Genomic DNA, 18,600 nt, shown 5'->3' with positions numbered 1-18,600 from the left:
GTTCTGCAGCAAAAGAGAGAACAGTTATGTTTCTGTCTCATTCTAAAGCAAATTACTACTGTTGAATGTGCTCTCTCAATACTGAGTTGGGCCATCATAGTGTTATTCTTGGATACACTTGATGGCATGAATTCAGTGATCAGAAGGTTCAAAATGGACAGAAAGAAAATTACAAACCCCAGACCTACAGGTTTGGGTTTTTTTGCTTAACATACATTAATACTTCTGTACTTGAAAGCACCCCTTACATGGAGTTCTTTAAAACTTCAACCATAACGAATACACTCTTTTATATTTATTAGAGATGATACTGAAATAATCCTGCAATGTTGTACTTTTCGTAGGGAATGCAATAAATTTTGGGACGTGTATTTTAATTTGTAACAATTCACTTTATAAAACAAGATGTTTGCTAGCTGCAGGATGTAGCCTCTGACCTGTAATAGAAATCTTGTAGAGAATAAGACTCTCTTCCCTTTTATTAAGTACATTCAGTGTGAAAACCTGCATGTCTTCTATTAATGTTGCATTTGCTGTTTAAGTCAAAATATATTGAACGACAAGATTCCCCCAGAAAATTTAAATTTAGCTTACAAGGTGATAAGATAAATTACAAAGTGCATGAACACATCACAAAACAAGCCAAAAAGAAATGAAGCTATAGTAGATGACTATAGCAGAAACACATGCATGTGCATAACAGGCATACCATCTTAAACCTCTCAATTATAAAATATTCTTTACCAAAGCGGTGTTGTTTTTTCTGGTTCTTACCAATTTTGTGCAGTTTTTCACAGCAAATAAGAGCTACAACTCTTTCAGCCAGTCTTGCACAACTCATTGGAGGACCCTATAAATATTTAAATAATTCTTTAAAAACTTTGGTCAATTAGGCCATTACTTATTATACATTACAAACAATTAGTTTAACACATATTAGCTAAGCAAAACTTGGTAAAAAAAACTATTTTGTTTAGACACTCAGGCTTACAATGTTTTTCTACAGAAGCCAAAATTACATTTCTGAACTCATCACACTAGCGATAAAAACGAATAAAGCATGTTTTCTTACAACTGATATGTGAATGGGTAAAAAAAACAAGACACTGGGAAGAACATCTAACCATTTTTGCCTTTGGAATAAACAGTAACTGCTGGAAAATAGATTATAACTGATACAAGCAGGGTTCTAAATACAGTAACAGAGGCACAATACAGGAAAAGAAAGATCATGTAATTTTCTTTAACAACAATGAAACTAGTTCTGAAAACAGCACAGACATCTCTATTAACATACTCGCTTATTTCCATGTTTTTCCTTCCCCAAATACCTACAACAATTGAAGCACGAAGAGGTGAGTTGATTGGCAGGTAGAGAGTGGAGTAAAACGTATGATCAGGTAGTTCTCGGGTTTTACACTTGGGAGCTAGGTGTGTAAATGGATCACTTGGTAATCTAGCGCAGTACCTAAGTTGACAAAACATTTTACAAATCATCAAAACCTGCAAGTTGAAACCTAAGCACATTTCAATGGAATCTTGCTTTACTGGTGTAAACACTACAGAAGATGATTTCAGGCTACACTGAGCACTGCAAGGGTGTGCTGTTGCCTCAAATTCAAATGACTGCAGAACAGAAGACCTCCAAGTCTTTTACTACAAAGATGGTCTCCAGAAAGTTGGTCCCAGGTTGTAATGATGCACAAGACTATTCCATCTCAGGTACCAGAGTTTGCCTTTGTCTTTGTTTAATCTTCTAACTTTACTGCTGTCCTGTTCCTCCTATTTGTCACGGCTTCCACTTGAATGGTGGCTTTACCTCCACTGCACTCGCTTTCTTCTGTCCTAACTTGGTGTCAAATGCAAATGTGCTGACGTTCACCAAGATGCAAACTTTACTGGACTTCCTAACATCCCATGAGTAATGCCACATATAACCAGCTGCCAGCTAACCCTTGACCCATTTACGATTACATTCTTTGAATGTGACTGCTTTGCCAGGTTTTATGTACCGGGCAGTCCACCAGAATGGTCTGCATCTCAAGAACACCCCAGTACAATGGCAACTGCATTGAAAGCTTTATTTAAGCTGATGACATGTACTGCTTTTTCCCAGTTCATAAAGTCAATCCCTTCATCACACAAGAGACAGTAAGGCTGGTCAGGCAAAACACTGCCTTTGTTAAGGCTGCTGAAACCCTCTTTTCTTTATGTGCCTGGAAACAGCTTCCATGAGGACCTAACCTGTTACATTCCACATGACTAAGATAAAACTGACCACCTCTTTGGATTTTCCTCATCTTTTTTGTATCATCATTACATTTACCTTTTCTTGTCTCTGAAGGCCATCCCCAAATACCAAGACCATACAAAGATACTGACTAGCTCCCTTGTAGGTGTACCACCGTGTCTTGTGGACTTGTATTATGCTCAGCTTACATGACAGACTGCTATTATTTATGTGAACATTAGAGCTGGAAGATTTTACTCCTACAACTTAAAAAACCCCACTCTTTTCTTTTTGCTGCAGCCTACATTTCCACGTTGTGAGACAAACCAAGAAACCTTTTGCTCAAAGACAAGAACTAATAAGTGAATATGCCCCTTACCTATTTATGTGTCCAATAGCAGTGTTAATGGTAACTCTTGGACTGTTCTCATCCGGCCTTAACACATAGGGTGGAAACACATCATCATCATCAACAACAGGTTCAGTTTCGGTTTCATTGGTATCAACAGATTTTGAGCATTTGTTTCTGAGGATCTTAACATTTCAAAAACAGGATGAGATGAGAGATTTTTCCTTTAAAAAGGTGCAATGATAAATTAAAGAAACTAGGCATATTCTTTTTGAATCATACCTTCTCAATTGCTTTGTACGTCTTGAGATCTTCTTCAAAACTTTTGATTTTGTCTGTATCTGCCAACATGATGTAATTGGAAATTGGTGCTCTAGCTCTTCCTTTTGACTGCACATAGGAACGATATTCTGTGGGCAAATCAAAACGCACCACCAAGTTGCATTTTGGTATGTCAACACCCTCTTCTACAATACTGGTAGCAATAAGTAGGTTGGTCTCATGTGCTCGAAATTTTCTAAGAACCTGCAAAAGTAAAGAAGACAAGCTTCACAGATTAGTCTGAGACTGGTTTCCATCATCAGATTCATCAAAAACCAGGACAGCGCATCAGATACCCCAAAGTGTGTCTAAATATGCAAATATAAAACTATTTAAAAAAAAAAAATCTTCTCAGATCAAGATCATTCATTAGATCAGGCAGATTTCTAAGGAAATGTAGTCTGTGGAACTACAGGAGTCCAGGAAGACGCCACAGCTACTAGGCAATGGAAAGGAACCCACCTATTTATGTACAATTTTTAATCTATAACATTAAAAAATCATATTGCTTTCAGGACAACACCTTTTCCAACCATTTCTGAGGTTGAACCATCCTTGAGGAGGGGAGGGAAGCACGTGCTTAAGCTGATGCTTCTGATTTACACTATTTGCTAAACAATACTAAGGAAAGGTTTGCAAGGGGTCAGGGGTCAGAAGGGGGAAGGGTCAGAAGTACAACCCAGCCAGGGGTGAGAGATAAATACATTTGCTTTTGAAATACTTTATATGCTCTAAGTGAGGTAAAAATCACAGGAAGTTATATTTGTATCATTTAATGATTTGACACAAATCACTTTTAGCAAAGATGAATATTAAAACCAACTTGATTGTTGGAAATGTCAGGAACCTTGATTTTCTTTACAGTGTTACTATACTACTACTAACACAAAGCAGAAAAATTAAATAGTTGATGATAAGGCTAGGCAAAATCATGCTTGTACATGACATCTTTATTTGTGTAAAGTGACATAGCAATGTCTCTAAATGTTACTTTTTTTAATGAAGAACATCTGTATCTCCAGTAAGTATGCATACTTGTTGAGCCAGCAGTATTCCCTAACTTCCAAAGACTGGGCCTCAACCTGACTGCTGGTTTGAGTTGGTTTTAAAAGACACACATGCACACACTCACACCACCACCCCCCCAAAAGGTTCTGAAGGTAGTTAGTTTCAGTTGGTTTTCTTGAAGTTACCTCTTCCTGTTTTCTGAATTCTACTTCCATCTGCTTGTTACGAGGTTGATTTTTGCCAATGCCATGTCCAGTTATAAAATTGCTACTGATGTAAGCCAGTTCTGGATCTTGCTTGCCAGCTTCTTTTATCAACCTAAAAATATACATGTTTTTAGAAGTCACACAACGCAGAAAATGGAAGACCGACATTAAGAGAAAGTATGGCAGCATGACAATTAAGCCATGCTAACAAACTAAACCCACTAGCTTTATTGTCCTCACAGATGCGTTCCCTAAAGACTGCACACATACACTGCATGAGCGTGCATGCATCATACAAACTTCAGTAAGTAATTGAAGTAGTAAACCCAGATTACGTTAAAACTGAGTAATTACTCTAAGGCTCCCTGTTGTTAAGGCACCCTACTCACAACTGCTTTAGTTAAATGTCACTTTCTGTAAATGACGACTTGTTTTAGCAAAAAGAACCATAACTGCTCCCTCAACAAAGATTGTTTCCTCAATTAAGGTGTAAAATTTTAGGTTAAAACATTGACTGTTATTTTTCTTAATATCAGAATATATCTTCTGTTCAGGTATACTAATGACAAAATGTTGAGCTGTTTTTCTAAAGGGTGATGCTCAGCTTATTCGGTGAGACACTTAATACTTCTGAAATTAACTCAAGTGTATCTACAACTACAGGATTTAATCCAATTCTTTAAAAGTAACACTGAACAGGGAGGTGAGAATCATCCATGCATCCTTCTTCAGGTTGCAGCATCAGAAAAGGCTGGCTCTTCTGCTGTGTCTGGCTTTCACAGACAAGGTAAAACACTGCTCATATATAAATAATGCACTAAATCTAGAACCAGGCATTTATGGATTAAATTTATGGATTTAATTACATTGTGCAATCAAAGTAAGGCTGTTGCAGCATCCCTAGCTGATCTGTTTTCAGCACAGACATAACCTGGTATTTGTCAACCCTAACAGGTTGTTGAGCTGCAATAAGAGACAAGGGATCATATATAAAAGAATTACATCCCTTGCATGTCTCACTGCAACCATCCTGGTACCACTTTGCTCACAGTACATCCATCGTGTCCATCACCAGGTGCTTTCCACACACCCTCTGTACCTCCAGCAGTAAGTCACACCTTCCCAATTGCACCCCTACCAGTTCTGCCTCCTAGATTACAGGTGCTATGCCAGTTCCCAGCTACAAGCCTTACTCCTACCCTGCTGCCAAACCAGATGGAAAATGGCAAAGTTCTCCTTGCTCTTTCTACCCTTGGAAAAATACCAAAGTCTCTCCACTTTATCTGGTCACTGTTTTAAAAAAAGAATTAAGGGAACACAAACAGGCTTGAAGATTTCCTTTCTTTGCAATCTGTTAGAACTGGAATGGGTATAGGAGGCATAGACAAGAGAACAAGTGTCTAACAGCTTGCTACCCTTATGGAAAAAGACTAGAAGGAGCCTCCTGTACAAAAATGCATGTGATTTGTACTGCAAGGCTAAACAGTCACATTTCTGTATGCAGTCTAGGCTAGAGACAGACATACTAGGGAAGCATGGGTTAATAACTAGACAAAAACCTTAATTATTTTTATTTCTTTTACCAAATGGCATTTCTGTCAAGTGATATAGCTTCAATTTGAGTGCCAACTAAACATTTCAAACATATTTATTGCATCTCATTTCTTACAGAAATGGAATATTAAAGCCATCTGAATAAACATTTCACTGTGCACATCTTTGGCAAGTTCTTGAGAAGCATTCAAGACTTCAACCTTGTGGTTAAAGTAGTATTATTAGTGGTAGGAAACAGGTTGTGTTTTTCATGCAGATACAAAGCCTTCTGCTTTCAGACCCCTCTAAGGGAGTGGAGAGGCACTGCCATGGAAATAGAAGGGAACTGGGCTTTAGAAAATGTCTTCTCTTCTGAAAAGGAGTTTCTAGGCACCAAAGCTTAATTGCATACACCAAATAAAACTGTGAGCTACGTTTTTTTGCCACTGAACTTGTAATATTTACAATATCTGCACTGGCTGTTGCTAAAGATCTCTAGAGAAAGACATTGCTTCAGAGTATTTCTATCCATTTCTCTCAGTAGGCACCAATTTTACCCTTCTCAGTCATCATGGACTTCTTAAAACGGGATTCTCATCTCTAAATACCAGCATAATAAATACCTTTTTGTAAAAATTGTACTTCTGCTTTAACTTAGTTCTGTGTAAAGCTCCATACTGAACTACTGGAGCTGAAATGGTTTTGAGATATTAATTCAAACACTCATGACTTCCTTATTCGGGAGACAGTCTTCCCACCCATATATACAGCATAAGCACAGCTACAGTCAGTAGAGGCCCTTGAGGTAATCCACTCAACTGAAGTGAGTCTACAGTGAGGTTCTCCACTGAAGGCTTTTGCTTTTAATTCCAGCAGCTCAAGTCTACTGATCATCCAGGTATTTTAAATCCAGGTACGTTACATGGGGTAAAGGTCCACTCTTGAGTCTGCTACCTAGCTTTCAGAACTAGACAAAGCGTTACACAGAGTTTCAATCTTTGCTGCCATGATCCCATACCAAAGGTGTCTAAAGCTCAAAGATGGAGTAATTTGGTTACCTATTCAATCTACAGTACCACATTCTGTCAGGTTCAAAAGCAGCTACAACATAGCTTAGTGCATAGATCACAGTCTGTAACAATGCACAGTGGAAAAAGAGTATAACTTAAATCACATTCATTATTTAAAAGCCAAGAAAAAAATAACAATTCTGTTCATTCCCTATAGAATAATGAAACACCCATTTCAGATCAACAAAAATTTATCAGAATTTGTTAATGTTATTTCTTCAGAAGTTATTAACAGAACATGTCCATTTCAGTGAATGGCATAGTTTGCCTCACACTTATGTAAACTTATTTAAAAATGCAGAAGAGGCAAAGAAAAAAAAGATTAAGTTTACTAACAACACATAGCCAAGTCTGCAAATCAAAGAGTATCTCATGCAGTCAAACTACTGACTCAGGCAAAAAATTAAGAGAAGGATCATATTCAGAGGAATCCAGAACGCAATAAACAGATTGCACACAACATTTAGCAGTTTCAAAAGACCTACCAAAACACCAAAAGCGAAGATAGGTGAATAAATCAAATATCATTCTTGGTTTGTAGTAAATAGTGTTTAACAATTGTTATGTATAGCCAACATGGACCACATTCAGGAATAAGAACTGATAAGCAACTGGAGTATTGCAAGGTGTATCTTGGCAAATATTCCAGAGTTTCTACTTTTCTTGGTGGAGACCGTAAGAAATTGGATGACATTTGACTGAACAGGCACTTTAAACACGAATTGTTAATGTGATACTAGTAAATCTTAAAGAGGTACTTGTGCAAGGGCAAACTTGATTTTTAGATAGACTTGGAACACATAACAACATGATTTAGTAAGGTAAAGGTACTTATCCAGAAGTACTGCACTCAGTAGGTTAGAGAAGTTTCCACCATTGATTACAGAAGTAAATTTAAAGACTGATTAAGACAAATTAGTATATGGCTATTTTACAGTACAGTAATTCATACTGTGCACTCTAAAGGAATCAAATTACAAAACCAGGTCCAAAACATGCCCTTGAGTACACAATTTTCAGAGACACATGCTCTTCCTATCCAGCTTACATATGCATAGCCAGAATTATTGGGGTGTTTTGTTATTCTTTATACAGATCCAGTATTATCTCCTAAACCAACTTTAAAATAAAGTTCTGAACATACAAGACAATCCCTACGTATTCACAGTATTAACATTTGTGTGCTGGCAGCTGAGTCTGCCTTTTTCTTTTTAATTTTTTTCTTAAAGAAAAAGCTTTACCTATTTAGAACAACTGCTGTGTATCTTCTTTCCACAAAAATAATTCCACATAAAATATTAGTAAAGGGAGATGGGAAATTAGTCTCTGGCTTCTCTTTCTCCTCAATTTCTTCATCCTCATCATCATCTTCAGAATCACTCCAAGATACGTAATTATCCTGATTCCTATTGTTATACCATTCAACACTTTCAAACTGCTGCCGTTCATAGGGTTTATATTTGCGCAGGATTTCAAGCAGCTTTATTACTTTTGGGGTTACAAATTTCAGGTCAAGTGAGGCAGGCGAGAAGTGCTCTTCACAGAGTGCATGTATTTTCCTTAGGAAAGTGTCTGTAAACAATAAAAATTTCCTGTGCAGCTCCTCTTGCTCGTGTTTGATATACTTCTGCAGCTCTCTCACCATCATCCCAGCTACCTTATCTGCACACCAGGGTCCCAGAACAACCAACACAGCTCGACAGTCTGACAGTATCTACAACAAATGAATTCAAATATCAGTTCAAACAGTACATTCATGAACTATTCATTTAAGGCTGGGATCTCATTTTTCATATAGCACAATCTTGGTAAGGATTATGACACTTGTTCCATTATAAAAATACTTAGATACCTGCTTTTGTTGTTTAAATGACTGTTTTTTCTAATGGAGCACCTTCCCCTCCCCACAGCCCTTCCCCATTACTATAAATTTGTACATTTCTGAATCTCAAGAAAATTACAGTTTAAAGAATTGTAGACTTTTATAGAATTGTAATTTGCAATTTACTTTAAGATAGTTATACTAAAAAGAATACTTCTTGAGTTTGCTAGATAATCAAAGCAGAGACTATTATCCTTTATATTTAACTCAGAGCTAATAATATAAATTCTTTACTGGGCATTTTTACTTTGTTACTGATTCTTGCCAGGGTTCCAAATATATTTAACCAGAGTTGTAGAGTGCTCTTAGGGTAAGTGTAGCTTCTCAAAGGAAAAAAATTGAGGGGTTGTCTATGCAGGTGGAATAGGAAAAGAGAGAGAACTATAACAGAGTACAGCATAGGCACTTGTTTACCATCACCATCTTATCTCATGGTGCCTTGTTTCCCTTGAAGGGTCAAGTGACCAAACAAACTAGGAATCCAGAAGTAGGGTTCATTAATAAAGTCTTTTTAACAGTATTATCAAAAAGACTCATGATTTGCATGTACTATTAACAGCAGAACTATCCCTGAACTTTAATGGTCAGGGTAAGAGTTTTCAGTTGCTGCTTTAATTTCTCTTCCTTCTTTTCTTCTGTGAGGAAGTAAACAACAGGTACACTACTCTCTCTAATGTTTGTTAGCTCTAAGACTTAAGAACAGAATTTATTTGAACCAATTGTAACTGCACATAGAGGCTTAATGCTCTCCAGTGCCAAGACAAAAAGGCACCTCAGGCTGAAAACAGACTGCTTTTTCTTAATATGGGTGCCTCTATCCTCTTGGAGTGCTACTGAATCAGAGAAGCTGCACAGAGCGTTATGTGCATTAGAAGCAGTTAATCCACTTTTCTGGGCTATGCAAATCCTGGTGACAGCCCTGAGCCGCCAACTTTATATATCTTAGCATATTACACATAGGCACAAATGTAACCAGGACTTCCTTTTCCCATGCAGCTGCGACAGGCTGCCTTAGGTATCAACCTTCCCTCTGGCCCAAATACTCTTTTTTTCTGGACAGCATCACAGTGCTGGCTTTCTAAGAACAAGAAAAGAAACTGGATTCTTCACGGACTATTAGAGAAGCGTGACTCCATACCTACAGCTGTACCTCAGGAGAGAAAAAGGCTGCCTGGACCCCAGATCCTATGTGTGACAGGTCCCTGCTCAGTACAGCATGCCTGCTGGACTTGTCTGATATCTCACATGACAACATGGGGCTAACTCAGAGAAAGTCAGAAGCAAGCCTGAGGTTCAAATTCCATTCCAGAAAGGTGTAGTACTAGCACAATATTGTTTTAAGATAAATTGTAGTAATTGTAAGTCTATGGCTGGAAATTTTACCGTAATTCTTATTTTACCATCTTTTAACACACCTGGGTACAGGTTTTCCACATACTTTGAAGCATTATTTCCTCTTCTGTCCTGAGCTATTTCAAAGGTTATGGGAGATCACGAAGATGTCAAATCTTGACTCCAGAGATAAGGACCCACAACATCAGGGTGCAGAATTATTTTACTGCCTTAAAAGTCTGATATGAGATACTCAATCTATATGAAGTTCTAATCAACAGCTGACAGTCAAACCCCACTTATTTATGAAAAGACCTGCACCATTTGTACAAAAATCATAAGCCTTTTTGCTCAGATACATCAGGCTGGGTAGCTTACAAAGTTTCAGTAACGTAACATACATGGCAAACAGCACTAAGATTTCTATTTCCAGTATTTTCACATAGCTTAAAGTCCTTACCTGCTTAGAAATTAATGTAGAATCTCTTTCTTTTGAATGTACAGATATGTTGCAGTCATTTAGAAAAGCAAGCGCTTCATCCACTTCCTTCAGTAATCTTCCATACAACCCACTTTTGTCAGTATATGGTCCACAGTCCACAACAATCTCACACGGCTGAGAAGTATATCTTAATTGAGGGCAAAGATAAGTTAAACAGAAAGTGAGAACTATTTCACCCTGTTAAGGTTACACAGCAAATAACAGCATCACAAAATGTATTCAAGTACATTTTTCCTTCCTCCATGAACTAATAATGATGAATAGTTACAGAGTAAAAAATCCTCACCACCAGTCCAAATTAGACTAAACTACTTCATTCTAAAATACTATTCTTCCTAAAACACCACCTAAAAAAGGAGGTTAATATCACTATCTTCATTTCAGAGACTGGAAAATTTAATTAAATAATGCCTGAACATCATCCTCACTTTTGGTTTTCCAAAGCAGACTCTTGTAATGCCAAACACATATGACCTCTAGGTTTTTATAGACACTTACACAAGTAATTATCATTCATTGTTCTGTTGTGCAGGAAAGGTAAATTCTTAAATGCAAACGGTGCACACAAGTTCAGAAAAAAAGACATTTAAAACATCCACCAGAAACCTGTTCTGGAACGTGAAATAACCATCTTTTGACTTTGAAACTCAGTTCATACAACACAGTACAGCTGGGGCAAGAAAACTACATATGAATCATTTCACACTAATTTTCCTCTACAACAAATCATCGCATTATCAGCATCATTACTGTAAACAACATTCACAGGTTTCTACATTCTGTAAGAACATAAAAGAGAAACACCCACTTGCTTTGCTATTTAAGCATTGTTTTTACCACTTCCTCACACCTCCATCTACCTTTCATCAGCCTCTAAACCCAAGGCACCAATTTGATGAGACAAAACCAAGACACACACCTATTGTGACATTAGGAAGTCTTGCTCATGATGATGTAACATTTTTCTAAATTGAATAGCGACATTATAGCACACACTGAACACACATCTGCCACTCTCCAAAGCTAAGACAGTGCATTTTACAAGTTCAGGAATGTGCTGTGCACTGAATTTTCTAGGTCAGTGGTGTGTTGGGGATTTGTTTGGCTTGGTTGGCTGGGATTTTTGCTTTCCAGGGATATTTGCTTGTTTGTCTTTCTTCAGTTGTTTTGTTGGGTCTTTTTTAGTTTTTGGGGTTTTTTTAACAACTACAGAACCTCTCTGAATATCAGGGCCAAGCAGCCTTTTTATTTTAAGGAAAGATACACTCAAGACTGGTTAATCAAAAAACAATTTGACGTTCCCTTCCCACTCCAAATAAAAGTATTAGCGTGATACACACACACACAAACTTCCCTACAATTTAAAAGAGCAAATATTTCTACTGGTTTATTCCCCTATCCTAAATGAAGATGGAGGCATCAATTTAACAGCCGTAATGTACAGCATACCTGTCTAAGACCACCAGATCAGTTGCGGTTTCAGCATTGCTCTTTAAAATTTTCTCCAGTTGCTGGATCTTCTCCTCTAACTCAGCAGGATCACATTTCCCATTTAAAATGGAAGCTGTTAATCCCAAAATTCGAGGACACGATGGATAATCCTCACAGATCTGTGAAGTAAAAAGATAATTAAATACCTTACAGACAGTTATCCTGCAAATCTGCCATCAACTTCACAGACTGCAAATCCAGATGCTTAGCTGGAAACTAGTAATTCAATAGCAGGTGCTGGAAAAGAAACCAAATGTTCAAGTAGTATTTTCTGTTCTATTGACTGGAAGTTAAACTAGAATTTGAGTAACATTTAACAGCAATCATCTTTAAAGGTAAATACTTACAATGTGGAAAAATATAGAGAAATAAAGAGTTTGCATTGCACAGAATTATATCCTTGCTATATTTACATTACACATCATGACACACCTACACCATGTAAAAACTAAAGCATCATCTGAAACAAAAATAGTATAGAATGCATGCTCTGGTTAAACATGAAGAGAGATTTGTAAAGACACCTGTTACATAAGTTCCTTACACTGCATAAGCCAAATTACCACGTGGCGTCAAGACTACCCTCAGAGAGGCCTACAAACATCTTAGGAATCAGTATTAACAATAAAGTATATTAGCACATCCCATTCCCAAACTCAAATATTTTATCAGTGAACTTTAAAAATTCCTCATAAATTTAACTTCCCTTCTCTGTTAATGCCAGACTTTTCTTTAATCCCCACTGTATTTTACAGTAAATACATTATTTCTCTATCTCACTTAAGCATTAACGCATTACAATAACTTTACAGTGCCAGAATATGTTAAAATACAGTTCCACTGATATTCTCCCTTGGTATCAAAAGCTGTCTTAAATAGTTCTCAGTTCTCCAGCCCTCTCACCTGACTCCTCCTTCTTAACCATGCATTAACACATTCATGCAATAGAAACCCACCTTCATAATTTCACGGTATGGGTGATCCTGGATTGCAAGATGGCACTCATCAAACACCAACAGATTAATATTTGACAGGGATAAATACTCATTTTTCAGAACAGTCAAAGCAACATGACATGTCATAACCAGAACCTATGTTGGAAGGGGGAAAAAAGTGTCAGTGTAAGAGAAGTACGAACATACGATCAAGCTTAACAGCATAGGCTCTGCTTAAAATTTATACTTAATACATTACCTGATGCTTAGAAAATTCCTGATTCCACTTTTCTTTTGTCCATGATTCAGTTATCTCTAAACTTGAATACTCTCCCACTTTAAGATCTGAATGTGTCCTGACAGCTGACACTTGTTGAGCAACTTGATTTGCTTTTAAAAAAAAAAAATTAAAAATCTCAATCACATAAAGGTCTTTTCATACATTTTCAAGGTGTGAAACATGATGCTAATTAGTATGACACACATGATCTTTAGCTTGGACTAATGTTAAACTGGGTGTACACAGCAAGTGTCTCCATATAAAACTACAGCAAGGAAACAGATTAACAACTAAACTGCACTTCAGATTCAATGTCTTAATTTTAAACCGGGAAGCAAAAGATGTCTGAGATAAACAAGCTAAATTACATGTACTGTAAGGAAAAGATGAAAGGTGTTCTTTAATCAGTTTAACATTCTTGTTGTTCAAGACTTTATGCAAAAGTTTCTCCCAACTTTGCTTTCACACAACTTCTATTAAGGAATATTCCACTGAATTATTACCTGCATATTTAGGAACTTACTGCAACATTCCTCCTACCTGAGTTGACCAAGAACACAGTTCTTTTTCCATTTTTGTTGAAATCTCCCCTGATCTGATAGGACAGCTCTTTAGTGAGTAGTACTGCAATAAAAGTCTTCCCTGAGCCAGTGTTTAAGCAGACTATTGTATTATGATCCAAAGCTGCTTCAAGCAGTTCAACCTAGGTTTAAAAAAAATAATATCCTGTAGTGAAAAAGCTGACAAAAAAATTAACAGAAGTGGTAAATACACTACAGACAAGTAATGTCTATCTCTACAGATCTTTCCAGTGTCACTAAATCAACAATGTACTGTTACAGTACCGCAAAGCATATTAATACACACTATTTGCAGTCTAAATCTAAAACTCTTCAGTATCACAATTTCCTGCTATATTAAGCAGCTTTTTAACTGTATCTTTTTAATAGATGATTCTGTCGCTGGACACATTGTGTAGAAAGGAACCAGACCTTTTACATCTATTACATCAATTCAGCCAAATAAACAAGTCTATTAGTTCAGGGTAATCTAAGCTTTTCAATGCTACTAACCAAATGCTAGCATTCAGGCACCTCTGCAGTGCAAGGAGAACAGAAGTTAGAGAACTCAGAGTTTCCCTAACAAAATGAGATCAGTCTCCTGATGGGGATTTCTGATGTTACTGAGCTTCGACCAGTACGTGAACCAAATGATCAAGATTTACCATGTAGAAGACGGTAGGTCAGAGGGGGAAGAAGACATGATTGTATGCATACAATCCAAAAGCACAGCTTAATGTTTCCTGTATTTCTCACTAACAGCATTGTGCAGAGAGCAGCAAATAAATATTCAGCTTCAAAGTTGTTCTGCTTGTTACAGCAAATGGAGAAGTGAGGATATTACAAACGTAGAACACAATCAAGCTCAAGAAAAAGACAGTTACGTCCTGACAGGTGGAGCTGAGAGAGACACATGCCTAGACTGGATGCAACACTGTCATTCTCCAGCTGCTCTGTTTCTTTTTCTAGTAAGTTAATGGATTTAATTGTACTTTTTTTCTCACATTGTTGTATTACCACCAGTACCTGATATTTTCTTGGCGTGTAAATGTTATCGTGAATTGCTTCTTGTTGCCATGGTAGTCCAAAAAATGGACCCATTGGGGAGGAAGCAGGGGTCATGAGCTGCAGTCCCGCCATGCTGAGGGATTGCAAAGCAGGGCTTTTCATTCATTCATCCAGTGTTTCTTTCATTGCATTTTTGTTCCAGCACAGCCTACTATGAGAAGATAGAAAACCAGTATTAGATACATTCACAATATAAAGCAAAAAAAGTGAGAATTTATTTCAAGAAATAGATATTACTTGATTTTACTTCCTGTAAGTGCTAAATCTCTCACCGTTTTCAGCAGAAAATGTCAATTTTAAGCTTACAGACACTTTTCCAGTTAAAGACTCGTGTTTATCGAACTACCAAAGAAACTCAAATGGAACTCTACAGGACAAAGCTCATTTTAGGCGCTTGGATTTACACAAATACATCTCAGAATAAAGTCCCATTTATGTTCTGATAGAACCCCACTTAAAATATCTTTAGAAGCAAATTTTGGAAAATAAAGCTGGTTTAGCTTTACTTAAGGAAAAAAACACCAAACCAACCCGGACTGACTTTCTGGAGCAGACACAGAGGTATCACATTTTCCATTTCTCTTTCCAAACAAGAAGTCCCTATGATCAGTCAAATCTTTACCTACACATGCAAGAAAGTTTTTTCTAATCAGTGGGAAAAGAACAAGAACTATGCAAGAACATCAGCAATTTCAAATCAACAGATTCTGATCAGGTTATCTGTTAAAGGAACTGGCAAAAGTATTAAAAAAAATTGCTGAGGACTCTGATAAAGAATAATGGAGAAAGGGACCCATAGCAGGTTAACCACCAATTTCCAGAAAGATATTCTAATTGATAAACAAGCAAGCCATTCACAACTTGATGACAATTACACACTGGAAAACACTGTCCCACTAAGTCCTCATCAATGAGGGTTTTAAAAATGTTTGACAGCTGCCAAGAATGATGAAGGTTTAAAAAACCCAATTAATTTAAAAGTTAATTCTACCTTGCCCTGATTAAGGCCATACACTATCCAACAACACAGTATTTTCAAGTGAGTTTTCCCCAAATTTCCTAGATACTCTATATTCATTTTAGCATCAATCTCAGAATGAAAAACACACAAAACTGCCAATGCTTTCAAATGTAATCATTAACTAGAAACACATGAGGATAAACAATTACCATCATGTTGAAATTTTATTTACCACAGCCTTCAAGTAATTTCTAGCTCTTTGTAGTGTATGCACATTTTTAAGTTTGTAACATTATAATCTTGGTTATGTCTAAACACTGACATATTTTGACTTAAATATTCAGTAACTGGGAAGCTTTGGCAAAATAGATCAAACCAGTTCTCACTCGTTTTCCATCTTGGGTGTGTATCTTGTAAATTAAAGAGACAACAATACACTGAATTACACGATTACTCCTATTGCAGAAGGAGTGCCACTTTCTATAAAGTCTTCTGAGATAAAGCTTTGTCTCAGGTTTTCCCAAATGAATTAGAGTCAGTAGTAAACACTACTGAATAGGGGTAGTGAAAGGGGCAAATATAACTTCTCAGCCTGTAAGTGATCAATGTATCTCCCCATCAAAACCTGTATTTCTTTACCAATAAATTGTCTGGTGTTTTAATTTGAGCTTCACAGAAACTGTCAGGGTGAGAAGACTCTAGAAACGTGTGTTTTTACAAGACATACTAAAGAATGGTCTTGATTTTATCTTTACACTTCTATATTGTGTTTTTTTTCCTGCTTGCTTTTGAATAACTCCCCCAAATTCATGTAAATCTTCTCATTTATTTTTTTCAGTCCTATAAGCTAAGCTACTGTTTCAGCCTGAGCCTTTCAGATTCTCTAAATAGATCAAATGGATCAACATGATATTGCTTTATTTAGTTGCAAATCATCTACACACATCATAAAATCAGTTATACATCATTATTCATTGCAGTTATAACACAAAAAGACTCCTGTAGATTATTAAATTGTTTTTATTCAATTCAAACAATCCACACATGCACATAAAGTTCTGTTCTAACAATTCAACTAGTAACTTTATAGCGCTTTTCCACCTGGCACAAAAGATGTTTTGCTTCATCCCCTCTGTGTAACTAGTGGCTTCGTGACTCCACAGATGCGTAGGTACTACACAGCTAAGTGTAGCAAAAATGATCATCACTGACATTCTGATCTACTCAGCATTTGCACATCCAAATGTACTGCTGTTAATCAGTATGTGACTAATCAAATTAAATCAGTCACGTGGCAAGGACAGTAGCATGATACATAATCTTCCCCAGCCACTGGTAGAAAGCATCTGGAAGCTCTGGACTAAGTCACTGCTAAGTGACATTTCTGTAACAATGAACAGCTTGGGTGTATGAGAGCCAGGGGAGAAGGGAGAAAATGTAGGTCAAAGTGTGTCATCCCTGACTACCTCACCACTACTCCCTGCAGGCTTATAGGTAAAACTCCCCCTTAATATATCTAGCTGCTTCTTTTTATATTCTGATGAGTGACATGGTAGTTGATAACACATTAAAAAAAACCTTTCAAGAACACAGATGTCTTTATCATGACTACAACATCTCATCAGAATAGTCTCAGGCATGTTTCTCTACTTCCATAGTGCAACTCATATTGAAACATGACAAGAAGGAAGGGGATTTACATCTGTGTGTGGTTCCAGCTTGATCTGGAAGAGCTGTGAAACATACACGATAAACTACAATGTTGGTTTCAGTGTATATTCATGAATGACCTGCCCTAAAGTAACACTGTGTCATCGAGATCAAAAAATAATCTTTGAAGTGCAAAGGAAGTACATGCACATTTGTAGCTTGAGAAGTAAGCACAAGCTAAACAACACTACCTGCCACGGTTAACCATATCATTATTACCTGCAATCTGACAAAGGAAAAAAAAAAAGCTATGATAAATTGCATGATTAACTAGCAAAACAATGAAGTTATGCTCACATGAAGCAGAACACCATTGAAAAAGCTTCAATTCCCTCTCTTTGTATGCTAAATCAGGTAAAGGGAAGAAGTTCCCTTCCCTAAACCATCAGTGCTATTTCTGTTCTGCTAGCTTCCTAGTCTTTGCCTTCACATGTATTGGAAGTATATAAAATCTGACAAGACCACTGTCAACATTATTACAGGATGAAGCCAGAATAATGAAGTAACTGTACCATTCTAAATCTCTATTTCAATAGCAAGGGAAAATATCAAATTCTTCATTAAAAGAAAAGCAGTATAGGACCATCTAGAAATGCAAAAGGGAAAACACGCACCTACTTGAAGACATTTTAAATTGAAAACATTTGAGATGTAAGAACACATGTTCAGAATTTGTGGACAGAACTCAGCTGAGCCTAGCTAGCTGAAACTAGCTAACAGGGAAGCAGAAAAACCTTATCAGCCAGCATGAGTGATAAAGATAGCTGCTAAGATGTTCCATCTTCATCCACATTTTCAAAATTCATAGAAAAAGAAACTGTAAGAAATTGCTGAAGCCCAATCTGGAGGGTGAAAAATAGGAAACAAGTCCTTCTGGTGGCTTTAAACTAGGTTACAGAAGATGGATAAAGCAGCACAGTGCTCAAGCTTATTTGTTCTACTAAAATCATACTGAAAGGCACAGTTTTACGGCTATCAATCTTCCTAGTTTCAAGAACAGAAAACATAACTTGTTCTTACTGTAATGCACATTTATGTGACCAGTGAATTGCAGAGCTGAAACAAACCTCTTGTTCTACCATATAGACCGGTTATTTTGGAACAGCACAAGGTTGGGAATGAACAGCCAGCAATGTTTAATAGCAGTTTCTTCCAGTCTACA

General features: G+C 36.9%; 1 protein-coding gene across 1 annotated transcript in view; it reads right to left on the bottom strand.

The window, feature by feature from the left end:
* The window catches only part of DICER1 (dicer 1, ribonuclease III), a gene marked incomplete at its 5' end in the record, with an annotated part of 33,704 nt that extends 18,835 nt beyond the window's left edge, over positions 1-14,869 (bottom strand). Inside the window, 12 exons of the mRNA XM_084270711.1 lie at positions 710-850; positions 1,336-1,468; positions 2,610-2,764; positions 2,862-3,104; positions 4,094-4,226; positions 7,959-8,431; positions 10,392-10,560; positions 11,883-12,043; positions 12,881-13,015; positions 13,119-13,249; positions 13,680-13,842; positions 14,726-14,869. Of these exons, the coding sequence (XP_084126837.1) occupies positions 710-850; positions 1,336-1,468; positions 2,610-2,764; positions 2,862-3,104; positions 4,094-4,226; positions 7,959-8,431; positions 10,392-10,560; positions 11,883-12,043; positions 12,881-13,015; positions 13,119-13,249; positions 13,680-13,842; positions 14,726-14,869 (2,181 nt within the window). The remainder of the gene's footprint in view (positions 1-709; positions 851-1,335; positions 1,469-2,609; positions 2,765-2,861; positions 3,105-4,093; positions 4,227-7,958; positions 8,432-10,391; positions 10,561-11,882; positions 12,044-12,880; positions 13,016-13,118; positions 13,250-13,679; positions 13,843-14,725) is intronic.
* Between the last annotated feature and the right edge of the window lie 3,731 nt (positions 14,870-18,600).

Source organism: Gallinula chloropus (assembly GCF_964237585.1).
Source record: "Gallinula chloropus genome assembly, chromosome: 14".
In the NCBI taxonomy this organism is placed as follows: Eukaryota; Metazoa; Chordata; class Aves; order Gruiformes; family Rallidae; genus Gallinula; species Gallinula chloropus.
The sequence above is the reverse complement of the archived record's forward strand: the minus strand, read 5'-3'. Positions and strand labels throughout refer to the sequence as shown.